Genomic DNA, 25,637 nt, shown 5'->3' with positions numbered 1-25,637 from the left:
TCCATGAAGACAACCTTAATGACCATGTTCTCCTCCACCCAGCCTCATGTGATCATGGCCTGGCTGAAGGAGCGGAGGAAGCGGCTGAAGCAGGAGAGCAGTGAGCCGCGGCTGTGTGAGGGAGAGGTGGACATGCTGGAGTGGGTGTTGGTGGTGTTGGAGCAGCAGGCTCCCGTCACGGAGAGCCTGCTGTTCCAGAAGGCCACCGTGCTGAGGAGGAAGGGCAGCTTCGGCAGCGCCTTCCGCATCTCCTACGACTGGGCGCTGTGCTTCATGTTGCGGGTACGTATACATCTCCTACGACTGTTGACAATTTTGTCAACAAATAAAAAGTAGACTAAAATGTTAGGGAGGGAGGGACTAGTGATCATTTCCATTCTTTGGTTGCGCTTGGGTGAAAATCTACAAGCTCACAACGTAAGCTGGGAGCTAGTACGAAGCTATTTCCAGCATAGCACAGCAAATGTAACATCTGCACAAATCATAGGTTGACCCAACAAAACATTTCCAGCTGTGAAATGTGTTTCTTGCTTGAATCCCCCCCCCTGTCCGCAGCACGGTCTGGGCCCGCAGCGCCCGGGCAGGAGGCCCTCGCTGACGCGCGTGCTGCCCCCGTCCCTGCAGGAGCGGACCCAGAGCTTCCGCGACTTCACCCAGAGGCAGATCCTGGCGGGCGGGCTGCCGCCCGGCGCCGTGGCCGCCATGGACGAGCTGTGCGTGTTCGTGGACTTGAACTACCTGCACGGCAGCTGCACGGCGGAGCAGCGGGTGGAGGCTCTGAAGCTGAGGGGTTCCGGCAGTCCCATGCTGACCGTTTACCTGACGGTGTTGTCTGACGGCACTGTGCTGCCAGGTATAGGGCTTATCCATGGTCTCCTTAGCCATTGTTCCATGGAGTACTTACAACTTGAAGCCATGTATGACTGCTATCTATTCTGGCCAATGCTGTTATGGACTTTCATGTAATCTAGATTTTAATGAAGCAATATTACACGAGCGGGTGTGCTTTACCGTGATTATTGGCACGCCAGTGATGCTTGCGGAACTCGGCTAAAGCCTCGTGCCTGACTGCATCACTGGCGTGCCAATAATCTAGATATAGCACCCCCTTGAGTGTAATATTGCGATTACACAACAGTTACCCTTAAAAAAAAGAACACATCAACTCAGTTTCATCTATTTCAAGATATTCAATAGAAAATCATGATTGTTTAATGCCAGATTTAATTTAGCCACTACGACCACCACTCTGCGAGACTCGGTCTCATCAGCAGAGCACAGCAGATTTTTATGTTGTGATTAGGTGTGCCATCATGCTCTTTGAAGCACGGGTAGATAGCTATTTCATCAGATTGCTTCCTCGAAACTACAGTCGAAAATCTATTGTATAATAGTTTTTTTTTATTCGTATAGTTTAGTTTAATTGACGCTGATCACACTGACTTGTAATGTTTATCTCTTCGCCCTCTTGTCTTTTTTAGACTGTAGCTGTTGTGTGATAAAAAAAATAGCTAAGATATCCAATCTACAAGCTCGCTTGTGGATATCTATCTTCACTACTTTTGACAATTTCTTTAATGTTTTTTGTTTTCTTTGTTTTTTATTTTTTTATAGTTTCGTCCAAAATGGGAATTATTATTTTATACAATGAAGGATTAGTTGTGACTAACCTCTGGGCTGGTAGGTCTGGTGCTGCTGAAGAGCAGTCGCTCGTGGCCCGCGGTGGTGGAGTGTCTCCTGGTGGAGGCCAGGCCCGTGGCCTTCAGCGTCGAGGACGCCATGGACCTGTGGATGGCCGGCGTGTGGCGCCGCCACCTTTCGGCCCTGGACCGCCCCAGGAAGAACCTGCTGGTGATGGACGGCCACCGCGAGCACCTGTCCCAGAAGTCCCTGAGCGCTCTGGGCGCCTTGGCCACACTGCCCGCCGTGGTCCCCGCCGGCTGCAGCCACAGCCTGCAGCCGCTGGACATCTGCCTCCGCCCGGTGCTGCAGAGATACCTGCTCCACCGCTGGGCCCACGCCATGGCTACACCCCTGCAGGTACAGTACAGGAGGCCATTGTTTTCTTAGATCGGAAGTTGCGTGATACTTATTTTGGAAAAATATTGTAATAGATCTATAGATCTATTCGTGTGATTATGTTGTGTTGTGTTTATTTATTTGACATGGACATCGCAATCACTGTGGACTAACCTGATGCATTGCTTGCAGTGTATTAGCACGAGTGCTAGTTTTCAAAAAGGTCTAAAAATGTACAAAAATGTATATATACTGGTAATATTTAGCCTCATCAAAATCAAACCCAATTCATTAACTTGTGAAACAATTTAAACAAAATAAAAGTACAGTAGACATACTCATTCAAGTAACCAGTCAGAAACTCCAAACTATATGTCAGCTCAGTTGATTAACCACCTAAGCCCTATTTTATAAATTTCTCATACAACAGGGTTCCACAAAAATATCAGAAATGGCTCTAAAGCTCTAAAGCTCTCAAAACATTCTGCTTATTCTGCTATTTCTTAGTTATTCTAGATTTATTGAAATATTTCTTAAATGTTGTGGGGGAAAAGCAAAATCTAACAATTATTTTCTACAAATGTTTTTGTAAGAAGTTTGAGGAAAGAAGGCAATTTATATATTCTTTTCTACCAAAATTTTAATCGATTCGAGATAGATTTTTAAAAGAAGGATTAAATGGATGAGTTGGGTTGTCTTGCAGGACGTGTCGACAGCGAAGGATCTGGAGCTCAGCGTATGTCGCCTGCTGCTAGACTGTATGGGAGAGGCTCTGGGCCACCTGGCCTCCCACACACACCTCCTGAACAGATGCTTCCAGCTGGCTGGCATCGTCCCTGGAGGAGGTACTGTAGGACTCCTCACTGTTATCACGTAGTCGCCCCATGGGAAATTATTTTGTAATCGTCAGAATTGTTTCCATTCATCTATATTAACTGGTCTGTTCACAACGAGCCCCAATGTTGTGAGCTTGTTGACCGGCTGTAAAATCATTAAATAATAATGAGATACAATTGGATACAGTTTATCACTCAGCACTTAGATGTATCACTGGTGGAAAGCTACAGCACTCACCATTGTACCCTCTATGACAGGGTAGGTTGGTCCCTCCCTGAGAGGAGATCCAGGAACTGGCACCAGTTTATTTTTAAAGCTTTTGATGGGAAGTTACCACCCCTACATCACGTTGCTGCTAAACTGGAAAATAAGTACTCGTCAGACCCGTTCAAGTGAATGGCTTACACTAGAGGTCCCATCTGTGCAGTCTGAACTGCGAAAATCTGCTTTCTGTTTCAATTCGACTTCAACAAACACTGAAAATTGGTACCCCAATATCCTAAGGACAGTTTAATAACCTGCTTTCGAATCTCCCTACCTCATAACTGTTTTTAACTTGTGTTTTGTTTCACTGTTTGTGAATTATGTCTTTATGCCTTACGTGTAGACTTGTTTTGTGTTTTATATCTGTCTTAATTGTTTTTTATATATGTGATCTCGTCAGCATTGGAAATGAGGGGAAACTCAATGCTCTTTTCGAGAATAAATAAAGGTTTCAATCAATCAGTCAATCAATGACATTTACATTTATTTTGATAATTGGTTATTTTCTGTCGTTTTTGTATATTTAATTCATTGTCATGTCTGCCTGTAGAATCTTAGTTTGCAAAGCCTAACAGACAATACAATCAAAATGATATGAAAGATTAATTAGTTTCATTAGTCATTTGTTTATTTTGTTTCTTCCTGTAATTAGTGTAATTTAGTAATACAAAATGTAATTCTGTTATTAGTTTAATCAGTTAAAATTAGTAATTCGATTTTTCTTTCATCATGTACAGTAATTAGTTTTAATTGGGTCAATCTTTTCTTGCCCTGCTATAGGAGAAGGAGGAGGCCAGGAGGAGAAGCAGAGCCCTGAGGAGGTGCAGGCACAGCTCCTCCACAGCCTCTGGGAGGCGCTGGTGGGAGAGGTCACGGAGGAGGAGTCCACCGACGAACTGGAGAAGATGGAGGAGGACGAGGGAGGAGAAGAGGAGGAGGAGAAGGAGCACGCCAAGGAAGGAGAGGAGGAGGTAAGGAAGGAGAGGAAGGAGCCAGAAGAGGAGAGAAGAGAGGAGGCGGAGACGAGGACAGACAAAGTACTAACAACGGAGGAGGTAAAGACAAAACCGGTGAAAACGGGAAATGATGGAGACGAAATGGAGGAAATAAAGACTGGATTAGAGGGGGAGGGAATGACGGCGAGGTGCCTAACAGAAGAACGTGGAGAGACGGTTCCCACGTGTCCTTGAGCAAAGCACTTAACCAACAACTCAACAACCGAGCAACCTCGAACATGTGTGTTGCTCTGGGACAGTTGAGAGATGAAACGCAAATGTAAAGAAAGTGAACAGGACTAGCGTGTGATGATAATGTGAAGACTCTACACATGTTAGACAGGGGCTGCACGGTTGTCATATGTCTGATAGCTGACTGGTAATGTAATGACTATAGAGCGTTGCAGTCCCGCCCCCTCGAGAGACCTGGAAAATAATTCCCTGTTCATTTTCCTCATAGACTTTTCAAAAAGTATTTATTTAAAGACGTTTACGCCGCAGACAAAGCCAACTCTTGTCGTGACAAATCATGACAGTAAACACAATGTTTTTCTTCTTAATCGTAATTATTTGTTTGGTCCAAAATATTGTGTTTGTTGTCATGATTTGTCAACAGTTGGCTTCGTACAACGCTTAAAAGGTCTTTAAATAAATACTTTTTTAAATGGCTATGGGGAAAATGCATTGGGAATTATTTCCTGGGCCTGGCGTCGTCATGAAAGGGGGCGGGACTATAGGGTTTGAGTCCGTAACCAGAGGAACCGGGTCCAGCATTGAGGAACCGTGACATCACTTTTGGAACCGTTTCCCGAAAAGATTTTATCACACTGTCAGAGCTGGTATGTGGAGTACACACACACACACACACACACACACACACACACACACACTCAACATAATAGCATCGTTCTGCAATGGTGACTTTCTGTTTTAATGGTCTGTGATTTGTATATTAAAGAAATGCACCTGTGATTGTGTCCTAAAAATAATCTTAGATAATACAGTGATTCTCAACATTATTGTGGAATTAATACACAATAATGCATCAAGGGCCTGCAACATGACTGAGGAACACGTTCCACTTTGAATCATATTTATCTAACTGATTATATAAAACATATAAAATATCTTTTGAAATAGCGTGTGCTTGTAGATCGGCTATTTTCAAATGGCCGAAATGTAGGCTATAGGGCTGAAGTGGTGAATGTATGTTTTGTAATAATAATCCAAATTTACAAATATATAATTGTAAATGTTCTTTAGTAGAACTTTACTTAAATTACTTTCCACCACTGCTTTTGGAGAGGAATGAAACTGACTAGTCACAGACGAAACTTGTTCAACAACTCCAGCAAGAGTCAATAATACTTTGCATATCTAAGATTGTATCAAAAGGATTTACAAGAAACCCTCTCTGGTATCATGTCACCATCACCATGACTCAGCCATAACTCTCAAAGAGCCCTTATGGGTGGCTGCAATTCGAAACTGTCTCCTCTCAAACTCCATTGAGACACACCCATGTGTCATGTGCAGGGGTGCCATGTTAGTTTATTATAAGTGACTTTGGGCTTCATTTTCCGTAAAGTTGCTTGTAAATATTGGTAGTTGTGGGTTGTGATTTTTTTGGACTTGTTCCGAAAGTGTTAATTATGTCATGGACCCCCAAATATTGTTATTGGTCCCTATTAACCCCACCTGAAAAGGTTTTGTGCCAGGAATCCTCAATATCAGTTTTGTGATGTTAGAATGTTAAAATATATATTCAGAATATTACACATTTTATTTAAAATGTAAAGGTATATTCTGTGATTTCGCTTAATTCAAATATGTTTTTTTTGTTTTTTTTTTCAATAATCCTCCCTACTATAGAGTGTGGTGACTATAGTTCCTCCCTGTCCCCAGTTAACCCCTGGGTCAAAAGAAAACGTTGACTAGAGAGCCCATCCTTCATCCAATCAGGATGAGAGGGGCCTTCCTCCAATCATGATCGAGTGGGGGTAGGCCTTGGTGCACGTGCTGTTGGCCTGTTGCGTGTCGCCCACTGTAAAGCGTGTGCATGTGCACATCTTGTGACTGAGGCGGACCGGGGGGGTTTCCAAATCACTGAATGCTCCTTTAAATAGCCCATGTACAGTATGAAAGTGCTCATGTGGCGCTCGGGTGGCACAGTGGTAAAGTCCCTGCCCACCACCACGGAGGTTGTGGGTTAGAATCCACCATGGTCCGTGTTCGGATGAGGGAAGCCGGGCGGGGAGTGTGATATCGGTCACTGCATGTACTCCTACGGGCTTGGGGGGCGGCACCTGTCAGCAGGGTGGGAGGTGTAGGTCAGAGGGCTCTACATCCTCCCGGTGGGGCCTCCTCCCTGGCAGGTGAGTCGGTGGTATACAAGCAATATTGTCAAAACAGAAATGTGTGGGGAGGAATCAATTGGAATATTGACTAAATTGGGAAATTAAGAAAAGTGTAGTAAAAAAAAGTGCTCATGTGGCCTATAGGCTAGTCACTTTTTTGGGCTTGTTTTCCTAGACCTGGTTGCTTATTTCTCTCAACATCTGGTAACACTTTTGATGCATCTCAATGTTTCATGAGGATTGACTCTTCACAAGTGCTTACAGGTAAGAGACGATAAAAACATTTTTTACAAATAAAAGTAGACTACGTCGAAGCCAAGGGTATTTTTTACATACTTTACAACAGCTTTTAAAAATATATTTGTGTCTAGTGTCTATGGGTGAAAAGGATTTATATTTCTCAGTGAGAGATCTTCTCAAAAGACTTTCCCAATATTTATTCATACCAAATCCTATATACATTGCATTTTGTAAGCTAATTTCACTCTGTCTCTATCAATCAATCAAATCAATCAAAAAAATATCAATGCATACTTTTCCAGACATTACAGAGCATTGGTTTAACAGTTAAGTTAAACCAATAAGTAAAAGATGAATTCATGTTGTAAAATGGAAATTTCGTGCTGGGAAAGGTCTGCTGATTAGTTGTGCGTGTGTGCATGTAAAATAAGATGCAGTGGGGAAATCATGTATTGTAGAGTATTGCCTTGGTGATATGTTCTTTGTGTTGGTGTTGAACAGACTTATGAAGACAAATATCCCTTTGGGGACAATAAAGATTATTATTATTATTATTATTCCCAATGGTACCTTCTTTGAGAAACCCTGCTATGTTAATGTGGTGTCCGTGTGCATTACAGGTTTTTCTGGTTTTCTAACAGCACACAGACATGATCGAGCCTGTCCCCCAGCACGCACTGCAGACACATCCTAAACCAGACCTGGACCACAGGCGCCCAATCAAACGGGCCATCCTCAAAGTAAGAGTGGGTTCTTCCTTTAGCTTCGGTTTCTACTCTAAAAAATCACACTAGTGTGAAGTGAGGAGCATCGTACATATATCGTACTCTAAACAAACATTAAAAGTCCAAGGGCTGTATTTTGCGTGTCTTAAGTACCAGGTCTTAATACTTAACTTAAGACCTGGAGGCGTGGTCAATGGTCTTTGGCCACTCAGAATAGCCAAATGGCATTGATCACGCCTCCAGGTCTTAAGTTAAGTAATAAGACCTGGTACTTAAGCCCCAAGACTTGGCTGCCACATGATGTCACGTTTAGTGCTCTAAACCAAGGGTTTTCAACAGGTGGTCCGTGGACCACTGGTGGTCCATGACAGTATTGCATGTGGTCCCTGACCATGCATATAGTAATGTCTTCACTCAGTGAACTGAATGATCTGGTGATGACATCAATTAAGTAGCAGGACAACAGATTTCACAGAAAAGGGAGTTAGAATCTCAAGAAGGGGAAGTGCACCGGAATGTCTGATTGAGTCATTATTAGGAAATGTGTATAATAATCATGTGTCTGCTCACTCATATAAGATACAAATTAGAAAACGTGATTTAATGGAAGGTTGGATACAGTTACTGAGTGGAATACGGGTAACCATGGAAGGAATAGATCAGTGCTCTGGACAGCTTGATCTAATTTGTTGTGCGTATTGTGCAACAAATAAAATGTAATTTCAAGCTTTTTTCTCACACACCACGCCTGTTAATATACATATGATTTAAACATATTTTAATACATTTAATGAATGTATTTTATTTATGTTTGCATTAAAACCTAAAACTCCTGTACCAACTGTAAATGTAAACATGTTTGCAAATAACCATGGTCGTCCTTTAAAAGAGTACAGTGCTGGAGCATTGGGAGAGGGTTCCACAGGGTGGGGTTCTACCACACTAAAGGCTCTGTTCCCCAAGGTACCCAAACAACTATCTTAGCCCATATCCCCTCCCAACACACCAGTGGTCCCCAGGTTGATTCTTAGTCAGGGTTGTGGTCCCTCGTTCACAATAAGTTGAAAACCCCTGTCTGAACAAACATTAGAAAGTCTTGGCTGTTGTTTACTCTGTTAATCAAGTGATTTTATTTTTTTCTTTTTATAATTTTTATCCCATGATTTTGTAACCAATTTTTAAAGTATATATAAATGATAAAGTATAACACAAATCATTTGACTAGAACTTTCCATAAAACATAGAAAAAGAAATAAGGAACTGAAATAGTTATTCTAAGTATTTGTCTCATCAGCAATCACTTTCCAGCAAACAGAGAACTGAGATAAAGAAATACAGAAGTATTTATCTCATCAGAAATCACTGATGGTGAAGAAAGAGAACATGGAAAGACACTTGCAGATAAACCACAAGTTATTTGACTCACCATGCCAGCTTATATTTTTCCACAGTAGAAAAATATACTAGAAAGCTATGAGGAACTGAAATGTAAAACATTTGCCATATGAAGTGCAATCATCCGTATATATGTTAATCAAAAATAATATTTTTTTAATTATCTCTAAAATATGTAGCTATGACACTATAGGTACATTACAAGTCCACGTGTTAGTCATTTGGGTTTCTGGTAAGATTATTGACCAGTTATTTGTCTGTGACTAAAGTAAAATATTGATAAATAATGTCTAACACAAGCTGGCATGGTGAAGACCCCTGAGTATGATGTACGTCAGCTGGAGCCGTCACCATACTGGTGCTTCTTCCTGCCTCACACCGGTATGCCTGAGAGTGAAAATGTACAATGTAAAATAGAGGTGCTGCTGCAAATGAAAATATGTACAGGGGTTCCCTGAGCCCATGTGTTTGAGAACCACTTGCCCGAGGTTGCCATGGCACCCTCATTGAGAAACCCTGCTATAGAGTGCATGTGGTGTACATTACATTACAGGTGTTTCTGTTGTTTCAACTCCACAGTCATGAGCCTGTCTGAGGAGAGAGAGGACGATGAGTGGGATGAGTCTGCATCATGTCTGTCCTTGAAGAGTGACCAGTCTATGGGTGTGCCGTTTAACTTCAGCAAAGAACCCTCTCCATCAGACGTAACCGTAAAGTAAGATCAAACAACTTTCCTTTAGTGTATTTAAATGAATGTTTAGGGGGTGGCCCTAACACCATAAACCATAACCCTGTTACGGGATGACTCATCAGATTATCTGCATGTTCACAGAGAACGTTGGAGTGGTTGTGTTGGGACAGAGGAGCTGTTCCGGTGTGCTTTGTGTGAGGAGGTTCTGAGCGGTCCGGTCTCTATCCCCTGTGGACACTGGTTCTGCAGTCGGTGTGCAGCAGGACACCATGTCTGTCCCCAGTGTGCAGACACATCCAAAACCACACCTGGACCACAGGCGCCCAGTCAGAAGAGCTGTCCTCAAAGTATGGATTCTACTTTTAAGTTTAGCTTTTGTTTTTACTTAAAAGAATCACACCCGTGTGAAGTGAGGGGCGCTCTTATCATCAACATCATCATGCATCATCTCATGCTGGCCAATCAGAATGCCTGTTGCCACAAATTTACGTAATGTTTGGCGGACATTTGACCTAATTTCTCCTTTCATTGTCGATGGCAAATATTGAGACATGGGTCAAAAGCTGTAAATAGGAGGCCCTCAAAAAATCAAGGATAGTTTGTTCTTTTTTTGAGGGACGCTAGCCCCTCCAATAGGATACATGGCTTTTCAAAATTACATCAGTAGGCCAGCCAAGCTATAGACTTTTAATGTTTGTTTAGAGCCTAATTATAAATGTCCCGTCCCAGCCAAGTCAATGGACTTTAATGTTTGTTTAGGGTCTATTATGATGTACTTTGTGCCAGCAGAGTCTATGGACTTTAATGTTTGTTTAGGGTCTATTATGATGTACTTTGTGCCAGCAGAGTCTATGGACTTTAATGTTTGTTTAGGGTCTATTATGATGTACTTTGTGCCAGCAGAGTCTATGGACTTTAATGTTTGTTTAGGGTAAATTCACATAAGACGTCATCTCGCTGACATAAATACATCTTGAAATAAATGTATTACCGACATGATAGCAGCACATGCCCCCAAAAATCAGGGCGCCCCTCACTTCACATGAGTGTGATTTTTTCCCCAGTCATGGGTCTTCTACAGGAGGTTACTACAGAGGGGTGATAAATCTTTATATGATATATAGTAACCTTTTTGACTACGCCGTATAGTGATGATTTGATTGGCTGAGCAATGTGCGTATGCTTTGATTGGCTGAGCACGGAATGTGATGTATGATGATAAGAGCGGCCCTCACTTCACACAAGTGTGATTTCTTTTCTGAACACTTTAACCCAGCATCCCGTATTCTGGGGCATTCTCTGGAAGGATTGCTCCACTATGATGTCAGCTGGAGCCGACACTATACTGGTGCTTCTTCCTGTCTGAGAGTGAAAATGTAAAATAGGGGTGCTGCTGTAAATGAAAATATGTACAGGGGTTCCCTGAGCCCATGTGTTTGAGAACCACTTGCCCGAGGTTGCCATGGCACCATCTTTGAGAAACCTATAGAGTGCATGTAGTGTACATTACAGGTGTTTCTGTTGTTTCAACTCCACAGTCATGAGCCTGTCTGAGGAGAGAGAGGCCGATGAGTGGGATGAGTCTGCATCATGTCTGTCCTTGAAGAGTGACCAGTCTATGGGTGTGCCGTTTAACTTCAGGAAAGAACCCTCTCCATCAGACATAACCGTAAAGTAAGATCAAACAACTTTCCTTTAGTGTATTTAAATGAATGTTTAGGGGGTGCCCTAGCACCATATAGACCATAACCCTGTTACGGCATGACTCATCAGATTATCTGTATGTTCACAGAGAACGTTGGAGTGGTTTTGTTGGGACAGAGAAGCTGTTCCTGTCTGAGGAGAGAGAGACCGATGAGTGGGATGAGTCTGCATCATGTCTGTCCTTGAAGAGTGACCAGTCTATGGGTGTGCCGTTTAACTTCAGGAAAGAACCCTCTCCATCAGACATAACCGTAAAGTAAGATCGACTTTCCTTTAGTGTATTTAAATGAATGTTGAAGGCTCCCAGACACAAATAAGATCACGTATCCCAAAGGCTGATACATACATTTGATACATTTAGCTGCCGTTTGATACATGACATGTTCAGCACAACATGAAAGTATTGTGAAATATTTATATAAACACATTCCTCCCCAACTACCAGTAAACGTTCTTTCTTTCTTTCTTTCTTTCTTTGCTTAACTTCAGGAAAGAACAACTTTCCTTTAGTGTATTTAAATGAATGTTTAGGGGGTGGCCCTAACACCATAGAGGCATAGACTCATCAGATGTTCTGTATGTTCACAGAGAACGTTGGAGTGGTTGTGTTGGGACAGAGGAGCTGTTCAGGTGTGCTTTGTGTGAGGAGGTTCTGAGCGGTCCGGTCTCTATCCCCTGTGGACACTGGTTCTGCAGTCGGTGTGCAGCAGGACACCATGTCTGTCCCCAGTGTGCAGACACATCCAAAACCACGGCCACACCTGGACCACAGGCGCCCTGCAGTCAGAAGAGCTGTCCTCAAAGTATGGATTCTACTTTTAAGTTTAGCTTTTGTTTCTACTTAAAAAAGTCACACCTGTGTCGTGTGAAGTGAGGGGCGCTCTTATCATCGTACATCATCATGCATCATCTCATACTGGCCAATCAGAATGCCATTTGACCTACTTTCTCCATTCATTGTCGATGGCAAATATTGAGACATGGGTCAAAAGCTATAAATAGGAGGCCCTCAAAAAAAGCAAGGATAGTTTGTTCTTTTTTTGAGGGACGCTAGCCCCTCCAATAGGATAGATGGCTTTCCAAAATTACATCAGTAGGCCAGCCAAGCTATGTACTTTTAATGTTTGTTTAGAGCCTAATTATGAATGTCCCGTCCCAGCCAAGTCTATGGACTTTAATGTTTGTTAGGGTAAATTCACATAAGACGTCATCTCGCTGACATAAATACATCTTGAAATAAATGTATTACCGTCATGATAGCAGCACATGCCCCCAAAAATCGGGGCGCCCCTCACTTCACATGAGTGTGATTTATTTTCAAGTCATGGGTCTTCAACAGGAGGTTACTACAAGGGGTGCTAAATCTTTATATGATATATAGTAACCTTTTTGACTACGCCGTATAGTGATGATTTGATTGGCTGAGCAATGTGTGTATGCTTTGATTGGCTGAGCACGGAATGTGATGTCACACAAGTGTGATTTCTTTTCTGAACACTTTAACTCAGCATCCTGTATTCTGGGGCATTCTCTGGAAGGATTGCTCCACTATGATGTCAGCTGGAGCCGACACTATACTGGTGCTTCTTCCTGTCTGAGAGTGAAAATGTAAAATAGAGGTGCTGCTGTAAATGAAAATATGTACAGGGGTTCCCTGAGCCCATGTGTTTGAGAACCACTTGCCCGAGGTTGCCATGGCACCATCTTTGAGAAACCTATAGAGTGCATGTAGTGTACATTACAGGTGTTTCTGTTGTTTCAACTCCACAGTCCTGAGCCTGTCTGAGGAGAGAGAGACCGATGAGTGGGATGAGTCTGCATCATGTCTGTCCTTGAAGAGTAACCAGTCTATGGGTGTGCCGTTTAACTTCAGGAAAGAACCCTCTCCATCAGACATAACCGTAAAGTAAGATCAAACAACTTTCCTTTAGTGTATTTAAATGAATGTTTAGGGGGTGCCCTAGCACCATATAGACCATAACCCTGTTACGGCATGACTCATCAGATTATCTGCATGTTCACAGAGAACGTTGGAGTGGTTTTGTTGGGACAGAGAAGCTGTTCCTGTCTGAGGAGAGAGAGACCGATGAGTGGGATGAGTCTGCATCATGTCTGTCCTTGAAGAGTGACCAGTCTATGGGTGTGCCGTTTAACTTCAGGAAAGAACCCTCTCCATCAGACATAAATGGTAAATGGTACATTTATAACCCTCTCCATCAGACATAAATGGTAAATGGTACATTTATATAGCGCCTTTATTCAAGGCGCTTTACATAGATTGTGCATTACATTCACCCATTCACACACACATTCATACACCGATTGCGGCGGAAGCCATGCAAGGTACCAACCAGCACATCGGGAGCAATTTGGAGTTCAGTGTCTTGCCCAAGGACACTTCGACATGTAGACAGGAGGAGCCGGGATTCGAACCGCCGACCCATGGATCATTGGATGACCTGCTCTACCACCTCGTCGTGCATGTAGTGTACATTACAGGTGTTTCTGTTGTTTCAACTCCACAGTCATGAGCCTGTCTGAGGAGAGAGAGGCCGATGAGTGGAATGAGTCTGCATCATGTCTGTCCTTGAAGAGTGACCAGTCTATGGGTGTGCCGTTTAACTTCAGGAAAGAACCCTCTCCATCAGACATAACCGTAAAGTAAGATCAAACAACTTTCCTTTAGTGTATTTAAATGAATGTTTAGGGGGTGGCCCTAACACCATATAGACCATAACCCTGTTACGGCATGACTCATCAGATTATCTGTATGTTCACAGAGAACGTTGGAGTGGTTGTGTTGAGACAGAGGAGCTGTTCCGGTGTGCTTTGTGTGAGGAGGTTCTGAGCGGTCCGGTCTCTATCCCCTGTGGACACTGGTTCTGCAGTCTGTGTGCAGCAGGACACCATGCCTGTCCCCAGTGTGCAGACACATCCAAAACCACACCTGGACCACAGGTGTCCAGTCAGAAGAGCTGTCCTCAAAGTAAGACTGGGATTCTCCCTTTAGCTTTTGTTCCTACTCTTAAAAACAAAAAACAAACAAAAAAAGCGATATGTCTTTTTTCATTTTTTTCTTTATAATACTCCCTGGCCTGTTAGCCACTTGAACCCTATAAAGTCCCTATTCTGTGGCAAACCTACAAGCTCACAACATTGTGAGCTTGTAGATCTGCTATTTTCCGCAAAGACATTTGGTGTTGATGGAAAAACGCTGACACGGACATTGTGTAGAACTCTGGGGATTGCCAGTCACCTATTTTTCATCTAGTATTTAGGATTCAAGAATATTTAACATAATTGTCCTGCCTTCTGTTGGATGTTGACTCATTGGAAGATTGGATGTTTTTATAGCATGCAGTAATATAAATTAAACCTTTTGTGTAATTCATGGTTATTCTCCTCTAACAACAGATGAGAGTCTGGAGGATGTAAGCGATTATCGGATCAGTCTGAAAAGCAGGCTGGAGTTTGTGAATGAAGATCTTGTTGAAACAGGGACTACAGCCCCCTTAAGCAGGATCTACACAGAGCTCTACATCACTGAGGGAGAGAGTGAAGGGGTTAATCCACAACATGAGGTGTGGCAGCTTGAGACTGCATCCAAGATGGAAACCCTCTTTGACGTTGCAATCAGCTGTTTAAACGTCTTTAAACCCTCACCCAGCCGAAGGAGCCCCATCAAAACAGTTCTGACGAAGGGAATCGCTGGCATCGGGAAAACATTCGCTGTGCGCAAGTTCGCTCTGGACTGGGCAGAGGGCCTGGCCAATCAAGATGTCAATCTTCTTATTCTGCTGTCGTTCCGAGAGCTGAACATGATTCGTGATGGTCAGTGGAGTCTTCTCATGCTGATCCATATCTTCCATCCAGAGTTGAAGAAGATCACAGCAGACATGCTTGCCCTCTGGAAGGTTGTGTTCATCTTTGATGGTCTCGATGAAAGCAGGCTTTTGCTCAATTTCCAGTGCAATGACATCATTTCTGATGTCACACAGACTTCCTCGGTGGACCTGGTGCTGACGAACCTCATCAGGGGGAAACTCCTCCCCTCAGCTCTCATCTGGATAACTTCCCGACCTGCCGCAGCCAACCAGATCCCTGCTAAATGCATTGACATGGTTACGGAAGTGCGTGGATTCAACGATCCACAGAAAGAGGAGTACTTCAGGAAGAGATTCAGTGATGAGAACCTGGCCACCAGAATCATCTCGCACATCAAGGTACCAAGGAGCCTCTATATCATGTGTCACATCCCTGTGTTCTGTTGGATCACGGCCATTGTTCTGGAGGACATGCTGCTGAGGACAGACTTGAGCGAAGAGCTGCCCACGACCCTGACTAGGATGTACTGCTACTTCCTGCTCATTCTCACAAAGAGGATGAAGCAGAAGTATGATGCAAGAGCTGAGGTGAGTCGACAGGAGCCCACAGAGAGTGACTGGGGAGTTCTTCTGAAGCTGGCGAGGCTGGCATTTGTACATCTGGAGAAAGGCAACCTTGTGTTTTATCAAGAAGACCTGCACCAATGTGGCCTTGACGTCACAGATGCGTCTGTGTATTCAGGGGTTTGCACAGAGATCTTCAAAAGAGAATGTGTGTTCCTCCAGAGAAGTGTCTACTGCTTTGTTCATCTGAGTATTCAGGAGTTTCTCGCTGCAGTGTACCTGTTTCATTGCTATGTGAACAAGAACATGAAAGTGCTGAGGACCTTCTTGGAAGAGCAGGAAGATTTGTTGTGGGAGAGCTACTATGAAGGTTCCCTTGATGACTTCCTGAGAAGAGCCATGCTCAAAACTTTGAAGTGTGAAAATGGCCGCATGGACCTCTTCATCCGCTTCCTTCATGGTCTCTCACTTGAATCCAACTTGAATCCTTTAGTAGGCCTGCTGGGCTTGACAGAGCACAGTCCGGAAAGCATCCAGAAATCGATTGACAACCTGAAGAGTTTGAACACTTGCGATGCCTCTCCTGACAGATACATCAACACCTTTCACTGTCTGATGGAGATGAATGACCACTCAGTGTTCCGGGAGATTCAACAGTACCTGAAGACGGAGACCAGAACAGAGAAGAAGCTCTCTGAGACTCACTGCTCGGCCCTGGCCTACATGCTGCAGATGTCAGAGGAGGTCCTGGATGTGTTGGACCTGATGTCACACAACACATCAAGGGAGGGGCGGTGGAGACTAGTCCCAGCTGTGAGGAACTGCATAATCGCTCGGTTAGTTCAGCTAAGTTCACTTCAATTCCTTTTATTGTCATTACAGATGCAGCACATTTGAAATTTTGCAATCCTAGAGTCAATGATCTAAAAATAAGAAGAAAGATAAATACAAAGGAATAACTTAGGAGAAATAGACATTTTAAGTTTATTGGCTTTTCCATCTTTTACCCATTATTTTTGAATGGTGGTTAGTTTCTGTGAATCAAACTGAGATTAATCACTGATCACTCTATTATCACAGACTTGTTGGCTGCAGACTGACAGAGAGACATTGGGAGGTCGTGGCCGCTGCCCTCAGGTCAAAGTCATCTCATCTGAGAGAGTTGGACATAAGCGATAACGATCTGCTGGATTCCGGCGTAAACCTTCTCTCTGCTGGACTCAGCAGTCCTCACTGCAGACTGGACGTGCTTAGGTTTGTTGAGCTCTTCTGGTCCTGTCTTTGTAGAATAAAGGTCCTTTCAGACGGGTAGCGTCTGACCTGCCTAGTAGTAATTCATTTTCAATGAGAGGCGTGCGTTTATTTTGGATGCGCAGAGAAGTTGAGGGCCGACAACGCAAGCGTATTTACGTTGGCGTGGTCACGTGGAATTGTCGTGCGTGTGCTCCTTTTGTGCACTTGCCTGCGGCTTACTAGACCTGGATTGTGTTGACCTTTTTTTACAATACGCGTAGACCTGGAGCAGACCTGTGTCTGATCCAGGCGACAATGTCTGCGTCACACGCTCCCCGTTTTATTGTACTTGTATACACAATGATGTTGCAGTGAATAAAAGTAATGCAAATATTGTTTTAGTACAGCCTGCCTGCTTTCACAATGCATTCTTCGACTACAGATTGGTTGGCTGTGAACTGAATGCGACCCACTGCAAAGTCTTGGCCTCAGTTCTGAGCTCTAAACTATGCCACTTGAGAGAGCTGGATTTGAGTTATAACCATTTAGAGGATTTGGGGGTCAATCTTCTCTCAGCTGGACTACAGACTCTACACTGTAGAATAGCTGTTCTCAGGTCAGTTTAATTTGCCAATGAGTAAAACAAAATGCACTGATTAGATTAACAGTTTAGCACATTGACTTATGTAACTGAGATACAATATTTATTGTTGATTGTTGATTAATCTTAGACCTGCTAAACTAGTGATTTTTTGTGTATATAGATTGAGTCACTGTTGGTTGTCAGCGAAGAGCTGTGAAGCCATGGCAACCATTCTAAGCTCTGAACCTTCGCATTTGAGAGAGTTGGACGTCAGTTACAACAACCTACAGGATTTGGGAATACTGTTGCTGTGTGTTGGACTGAGGAGTCCAAATTGTGTACTGGAGACACTAAGGTGAAGAATATATGTTTACTCTTGTGCAAAGACATGCTGACTCAACTTCATTTGACCATTTGTTTACGAAAATTGTTATTTCTCTGCAGGCTGTGTGGTTGTCTGGTCACAGAGGAAGGGTGTTCTTCTCTGGCCATAGCTCTGAGAGCCAACCCCTCCCATTTAAGAGAGCTGAACATAAGCAACAATAACCCAGGATGTTCTGGTGTGACTCGGCTCTCTGCTGGACTGGAGGATCCACACTGGAGACTGGAGACACTCACGTTAGTCATTGCTGTAGACACGTGTTTCCAACCAGTGTTAATTCTGTCGACTAAAACTGGAAAAAATAAATCAAAACTTTCAACTACACTTTCAACTGTGCTTCTCAGTCTGCCCCCCTAGCCTTTCCTACAGACGAATCCGCCGAGCGGCAACCATAACTGCAGTATCTAGCCGCAATAATGAGAGCCGATTGACACCGCAGTTATGATTGCACCCAGGGCAGCTCTCCGTGGATTCGTCTATAACTTGTTGAGCACACTGCACCCATTAATAGACACAATACAAAAAAAGTTAAATAAATAAATAATAATATTGAATGATTTTATTTAATATAATCTAAAGAATCGGCTCCTATAATAACTGTTTTTCTGTGTTCTCATCCCTACAGTGTGGACCATGGAGGAGAGCACCATGTTAAACCGGAACTCCTCAGAAGATGTGAGCAGCATGTGTTGACTAGTGTTCAGGGTTATAACTTAAAAACGACAACTGCATTGCTTTTACAAAACTAATCAAATTAACTAGAAATCTAGAGAAAATGTCCTCAGTTTCAAAAAGAGCAAAAATAACAGGCCTGCAAGGTCACAACTTGTTGTGGTGCGACACGTTGTGAGGTTGTAGATATGCTATTTTTTGCTCTTTTTCTGACCCTGTTGAATGTAACCTCTAACTGAATAGACTATTACAATAAACAAAAACTAAAGTCATAATGAAATATAAAATAAACGCACACAGAGACATACACGCATGCATGCATGCACGCGCGCGCACACACACACACACACACACACACACACACACACACACACACACACACACACTCACACTCACACTCACACTCACACACACACACACACACACACACACACACACACACACACACACACACACACACACACATATCCCCAGACTTGTATGCCTTGTAGACTGGAACGAGACAAATGCTTGTATAGCGAATGATGGTTTATTGACTGTGTCTTGTTCTGCCCATCAGACGCCTGTCCTCTCACATTGGACCCAAACACAGCCTACCGACACATGTCTCTGTCTGATGGGAACAGGAAGGTGTCATGGGAAACAGAGGAGCAGCCGTATCCCCATCATCCAGACAGATTTGACTCCAGGTCGCAGGTGCTGTGCATTGAGGGCCTGACTGGACGCCACTACTGGGAGGTAGAGTGGAGTCAGTGGGTGTCCATCGCTGCCACATCCAGACGAATCAGACGGTTAGGGCGGGGTACAGACAGCGAGCTTGGGTACTATGGCGGGTCTTGGAGACTGGAATGCTCTCCTGCCAGTTACATTGCCTGTCATAATGGGAAGGACCATCTCATCCCAGTACCCCCCTCTGGCTCCAACAGGGTCGGAGTGTATCTGGACTGGCCTGCTGGCACCCTGTCCTTCTACAGAGTCTCCTCTGACACGCTGACACACCTGTACACCTTCCAGTGCGCATTCACTGAACCCCTCTACCCTGGGTTCTGGGTTGAGTGGTCAGGCACCTCAGTGTCTCTGTGTGAGGTCCAACAAAATGGTTAAATTGGGCACTTGCAAGTTGCAAGTTGCAACACACCTGCACTGAGTTGAGTAGTGAGTGGAACACACCTGCACAGATTGCAGAAGGCCTTCAAAAAGCACTCATTTGGTGCAATTGTTCATTATTTGTTACTTTGGTTGAATTTGTTTTTCTTTGTTTCTATTTTAGCTTATCGCCATCATTGTTTCCATCATATCATCTTTATTATGTCCATGTCAATAAATAAGAACTGTTCCATTTTATCCATCTGGTCCAATGCGCTTAATACTTTGATTGGTATTCTGGTGTGAGTGGTGTCTGAGTGAGTGCGAGCCTACAAACTTAACAGTAACACTACTATACCTACACTACTTATACCTATAAGTGGGCAAGATAACAGACCTCACTAGATTTCCATTCCCAAGTGTGCACAATAGTTCAGTTGACAATAGCCAATCTACAAGCTCAGAACGCATCGCAATGTGACGTGTTGGTTGAGTGCTTGTAGATCGGAAGTGTACTAGTGATGAGATAAAGTATGACATCATATAGACCTGCACATAGAAGTGTATTGTAAGACAACACATTAGGTATTGGATTTGGTACATAATCTGGCTAGTACACTACATAGACATTTAGTACCATGTTTCTCAAAGTGGTGTCCAGGGACCGTCAGGTGTTCCTAAACCCGACCCTTTGGTATGTGGCTTGGGCTTTACAGGTCTGTAACTCTGAATGGATCCATTTGGTTCCATTTATACACTCAGAGCTTTGGAATTAATTAAATTGTGAACCATTTAGAAGTTCTATGAGTGCAAATAGTGAGATGAAATGATATCACTCCTTTGATATCATAATCATAGTTGTTGTGGCTATTCTACTGAGACAGACATTTACATCCTGTGGTCAGGTAGGACACCTACTGGTGGATTAGAGTATTGCATTGAACTCAAACGTAAACAACTTGACTTGTTGATGCTCACATGGGGACCTTGGATTTGATTGAATCCTATGTAGGGGTATGGAATGGATTGCAGCTTTACGTTTATTATTATTATTATTATTATTATTATTATTATTATTAATAATAATAATTTAATATTTTTGGCTGACCATAACCAAAACTATACCTAAACATAACTGTAGAAGCCATCCTCACTGTTTGTATGTCTATTTATTTGTATTATTATTATTATTATTATTATTATTATTATTATTATTATTATTTATTATCACAATTGTTGTAGCTACTGCATTGGTTTGAGGTTATAATTGAATTATTGTTTGGACAACAGGGGCACGCCTCCCCAGGCCTAATTGCTTGCCAGAGGATAGAAGTAGGCCTGGGTGATTGGGGAGCAGCATGCACCTGGTGGACAAACGGTTTTTACCAGATAGGAAGAGAGAATGTGCCTGTTTGTATTGTAATGTATCACTGCACTTCCAAAGGAAAGTAAATGCAACCAAAAATGACATTGAATCTGTGGACAATCTGTTTATATCTGCGTACATCCAAAGTCTCTGGGTGCATCAGTGGGTTTGTTGGCAATGTGGAAATGTTTGGAACCAACAATAGAGCCACAACACTAACCTTACCCCTAACCTCAGTAAAACTATGTTAACCCTAAACTTAACCCAAAAAGCAGCAAAAGACCTGAGAAGAGGCCCTGAGAGGATTCCCACCCTGGAGAATAGACTTTCAACAACACAAAACAGCTTTTGTTTTGGTGAGTGACAGCCAAGTCATTTTGTTTATTTTTTACTAAAAGTCAGGAGCCCACACATGGCAGTGGAATTTTCTGTCCATGTGCAGCAGTTAGTGCCTGCCAGACCAAGGCTAGGAGGTGTCCCTCGATCGTCCCATCTGTTACCCAGGAAGGGTGGCCCTTCGGATGAGTCAACAGCCAAGCGACAGCCCCGCAGCCCTTGAAGTGTGCCTCACTTATTGTGTGTATTGCATAGTCTTTTTCTTATTGCTGCAAATTGGCCCCTCGATCATTATGCAACTATATTTTTTCTTGATTAAGTTAAGAAGCTAGACTTAAAAACAGCCTGTTCCACCCAAAGAAAATACCAAATAAAAATACACAATGCAGCTTGTTGAGTTTACCAAGACTTAAAGACACCAATTGCAACCCAGCCCAGACATTTCATTTGTTAATGACTTTCATTCATATGTAGAATCTAATTCATGTTGTTTGTAAGAATGATTTGCATTCATGCAAACACGGAGTCTGTGAATACCAGCAGTTCCATACAAACAAAATGCTGACAAACTACTTCTCTATGGTTTGTATACTGTATGTTTGCATGTTTCCACTCTCTCTGGTCCATCACTTACACTAACAAAAGATAACCCACTACCATACAATGAAATGATGGCTTCATATCCTGACCAATAGTCACAATTTGAAGACTGGATGAGTAAAACAAAAAAAGCATTGATATTGAACTAATGTGTTTTGCTTAACAGACCTGAACAACTGAACTCAAATCACACAATATAGTATAGACATTTATTTGAATTAAACATATAATTCCATGATTTCTTTACAGATATATATCTTTAAAAGTCAGACCAAAATAAATCAATTGTATCGCTTCATTATTTTCTAGCATGACAAGATATTTAAATCAATAAAACCTTGAGATTGATGCAAAAATGATAGTGATTATATTTTATGAGGAAGTAGATGCTCGTCCTTCATACAAAATAACTAGACAGCTGTTTTAGTCAAATCTTACATGCCAAAGAACACACATGTCAATTACAAAAATAGGCTAGAATCATCATCAGCATCATTGTTCCAGACTTTGACCTTCCCTGGTAACATCTTCATAGTAGTAGTTGCGCTAATGAATGGAAAGACTGTCTCAGTGAAAGTGTGTGTGAAGGTGTGTATGTGTGTGTCAATATCAGGATCAGAGAATACCAGTATTCCTCTGTTCCAGTCTAGCTGGACTCTGATCCTACGAGGAATCTGCTTCCAAAAGAGTGTAGTGTTTGACTCTGGTGAGGAGGCCATTGAGGATGAACCAGAGTTTATTCTCCAGAATGGACCCCCTGTAGTTCCCTGCCTCTGAAAAGAGTGTGCTAACACACCCAGTGACCAGCGTTTACTGTCTCCAACATCAACATCCCAGCTGTGGGTCCCTGAGTTAAAGCCCTCAGAACCCAGGACAATGTCCAAGTGGTCAAACCTCTCTGGGTTGTCAGGAACCCAGCGCATTTCAGTTCTCACACTGGTCAGATCATCAGACAGGACGTGTCCTGGTTTGGCAGTGTTGGGGTCCAGAATGACGGGAGTGTAGGACACCATGTCCTTCATCTTGTCCCAGACTCTGAAGGTCAGGTTGCCCAGGTGTTTGGCCACATCTATCAGTGCCCCCGAGACCAGCTGTGGGTCCTGCAGTGTGAACTGGACTCTTTCCATTGTTGTCTTGTAGTTCTGTAGGAATGAGATGTGTTCAGCTCTCAGCTCCTCCTCTATGTCTGTGATTGTGTGTGAGAGGGTTAATATGTCTTTGTTCAGACCCTCGATCTTCTCTTTCATCAACTGACACTTCCTCTCCTCTTCCTCCGTCAGTGCAGTGATGCTTGTCTCCTCTTCCTCGTGTAGAAACTGATGGAGCTTTTTAAACTGCTCCTTAATTCTACACTTTGTGTGCCGGGCCTGGAACCTAATGTATTCTGCTGTTTGCACACATTTACTCCTAACATCATTGAATGTCTTCAGTTTCTTCTGCAAAGGCCTCAATGATTTCTGGACTTCCTCCTTGTGGTCCAGTGCAACTTCGCCGATGGGTCTGAAACGGTGGTCGGTGTGTTTTTCAGAATGAAGACACACAACACACACTGGCTGTTGACATTCCAGGCAGAAGAGCTTGAGTTTCTCAGCGTGCAGACTGCAGTCAACCTCAGACCCAGATGAAGTTCTCTGACGTTTTGAAGCTCTCTGATGTCTCTCCTGTATGAAGGCCTCACACAAGTTCTTCAGAGCCAGGTTACAGGGTGGATGAGCCAGTGAAGATATCTTCTTACAAACTGGACATTGCTTTATTTGCTTCTCTCTCCACCATGTATGCAGACATGATCTACAGAAGCTGTGGCTGCATAACAGGACAACAGGCTCTTTAAAGATGTCACGACACACAGCACAGGAAAAATTATCCTCTGAAAGACACGACTGAGATGCCATAATGCCTCAATGAAGCTACAGTCAATCAAGACAGACAATCAGTCAGACAGTCACCTTCCCTGCTCCAGATACAATGTTCCCTGAAATTGTCTTTCACACTGACTGAATCCTGGTTCCTGTCCGCAAAGCAGAAGTTTTGATCAGTAACCCAGTATCCCTTCTTGTAGCTGTGGTAAGACAGACAGGCTGTGTCCTGTCCTCCCTCTCTCTCAGTGGAAGTTGTGTGTTTGTTTGGTCTGAGGAACTGAAGGTGAAACTTTTAGTCTGGTAAGGGGCGGAGCTTTGACGTGCAAATTACCCCCCACCACCACACACACATTCACTCTATTGTTGCATTCACACGGGCAGATTAAATTATGCAGTCTACTATTCATTGTCAAAGGAAACCAGCCAGCGACATGGCTTTGCAACTGAATGATGCGTGTAGTGGATCCAACTTACACAACTTTGCATCGTTTCATCTGCCCGTGTGAACACACCATAGCCTATGTGTGTGATACCAACTCTTACAAGATAGGCCATAAGCAAATATGGCCTATCTTAGTCGTAGTGTTACAATGTTGTTTGTTAGCCTAAGTTTTGTTGTTTTCCCAATTCAATTGATTCATTTTATGTAAATATTCATTCATTTATCAACATTTTTGTTAATAAATTATATTTTTGCACAAGCTGCTCATTTTCAACATGTTGCGGGTCTTTACCCCTAGACACTAAGGGTCGTAACAATATATTTCATTTACGAGATACTGATAAATGCTAACTTCTGTCAGCGGCGGTAGATCAAAACACTGATTTGGCGTCACAGACAGCCACTCTGTGTTCTGGATCGAATCAGCTCAGTTGACTCGTTTTATCCAGGTAGCGTGCCTTTGCGTCCTTGTTTAGCTTCTCTCTGTGTGGTATTTGAAAATATCAGATCTACATTGTAGATCTGCTATTGTCAACAACAAAAAATAGCCTAGCCTCTGTGTTTGTCCCATTTTTCGAGTTCTTAGTTGTCAGGCAGACCCCAGATCTCGCAGCCATAGATAAATTGGTTCTATAACAGAGTTTAAATGTCTATCAATCACACATTGGCAACATACTCAAATGAAAACAAAATAAAACTAGAAAAGGTGCCCCACGGGGCACAGGTCTCCACCAGGATAATAGTGTTTGTGATGTTTGTAGGAAATGTGTATATGAAAAATCAAACAGAACTGTGTTGAACACATGACTATAGAGATAGTGTATACCAATTTGTGATGTATGGCTAAAATCTGTAAAGAAATGTGTTTAGTAAAAATTGGCTATAACAGGCAGATGTGGAGTGGGCATATGAAGTTGTACACAGGTCAGTTATAGGTAAAACATGAATTTACCTGTTATAGCGCCACCATGAGGCTGTGACATTTCTTCCTCGGCCAAGTGGAAATCGTGCTGATTTGAGGCATTTTGTTCAAATCTGACCAATCCTGCAAACTTTGAAAGGCAATCTTAGCCAATGGGGATGGAATATGGGGAACCGGAGAGGTCTGTGTCGATCACATGACTATAGAGATAGTGTATACCGATTTGCGTGATGTATTGATAAAATGTGTTATGAATAATATAAAGAAATGTGTTATGCAAAAATCACCCTCATGGTGACACTATAACAGGGCATTGTGGATAAATTGGGGCAGATTTTCTTTTCTGTTGGCATCCAGGGAGTGTGTGTGCACAGATAGTAGCTGTAGGCCTACACAGACGGATGGACGGACGGACGCACACACAGACAGAGTGCAAAACATACTCTCTCCCCATGCCTTTGGCCTGGTGAAGACAATACAAATAAATACATTAAAATTCATAAAAGGCAGCAGATTCTGAGTAAATTATCTTTATTCCAAA

At 42.9% G+C, this 25,637-nt stretch overlaps 3 protein-coding genes across 15 annotated transcripts in view; 2 read left to right on the top strand and 1 right to left on the bottom strand.

The window, feature by feature from the left end:
• Positions 1–5,085, top strand: part of pogzb (pogo transposable element derived with ZNF domain b) — a 54,467-nt gene extending 49,382 nt beyond the window's left edge. For both annotated transcript variants that reach the window (XM_080767220.1, XM_080767221.1), the window contains 5 exons: positions 43–282; positions 556–853; positions 1,685–2,040; positions 2,723–2,864; positions 3,901–5,085. In XM_080767220.1, coding sequence (XP_080623346.1) covers positions 43–282; positions 556–853; positions 1,685–2,040; positions 2,723–2,864; positions 3,901–4,310 — 1,446 coding nt within the window. In that variant the 3' untranslated portion in view covers positions 4,311–5,085. The remainder of the gene's footprint in view (positions 1–42; positions 283–555; positions 854–1,684; positions 2,041–2,722; positions 2,865–3,900) is intronic.
• A 1,148-nt stretch (positions 5,086–6,233) lies between these two features.
• On the top strand, positions 6,234–19,829 carry LOC308319173 (NACHT, LRR and PYD domains-containing protein 12-like). 12 transcript variants are annotated; one of them, XM_080769070.1, is made up of 19 exons: positions 6,234–6,490; positions 6,648–6,736; positions 7,354–7,452; positions 9,412–9,547; positions 9,665–9,870; positions 11,062–11,197; positions 11,316–11,483; positions 11,816–12,030; positions 12,998–13,133; positions 13,252–13,415; positions 13,753–13,888; positions 14,008–14,213; positions 14,642–16,451; positions 16,696–16,869; positions 17,291–17,464; positions 17,613–17,786; positions 17,876–18,049; positions 18,439–18,488; positions 19,045–19,829. In XM_080769070.1, the coding sequence occupies exons 4-19, from the start codon at positions 9,414–9,416 to the stop codon at positions 19,587–19,589; spliced, it is 4,602 nt and encodes a 1,533-aa protein (XP_080625196.1). In that variant the 5' UTR covers positions 6,234–6,490; positions 6,648–6,736; positions 7,354–7,452; positions 9,412–9,413; the 3' UTR covers positions 19,590–19,829. The 12 variants fall into 12 exon arrangements, with proteins under 12 accessions (XP_080625196.1, XP_080625195.1, XP_080625197.1 ...); XM_080769069.1 differs by having other exon boundaries at positions 7,333–7,452; XM_080769071.1 differs by lacking the exon at positions 6,648–6,736.
• A 2,505-nt stretch (positions 19,830–22,334) lies between these two features.
• Positions 22,335–23,765, bottom strand: LOC308318664 (E3 ubiquitin-protein ligase TRIM35-like; the record flags this gene model as incomplete). Its single annotated transcript, XM_080768288.1, has 1 exon — positions 22,335–23,765. The coding sequence occupies one exon, from the start codon at positions 23,763–23,765 to the stop codon at positions 22,335–22,337; it is 1,431 nt and encodes a 476-aa protein (XP_080624414.1).
• Between the last annotated feature and the right edge of the window lie 1,872 nt (positions 23,766–25,637).

The sequence above is a fragment of the Protomyctophum bolini genome, assembly GCF_963924005.1.
Source record: "Protomyctophum bolini genome assembly, chromosome: 7".
NCBI classification, from domain to species: domain Eukaryota; kingdom Metazoa; phylum Chordata; class Actinopteri; order Myctophiformes; family Myctophidae; genus Protomyctophum; species Protomyctophum bolini.
This window is presented reverse-complemented; position numbering and strand designations above follow the sequence as displayed.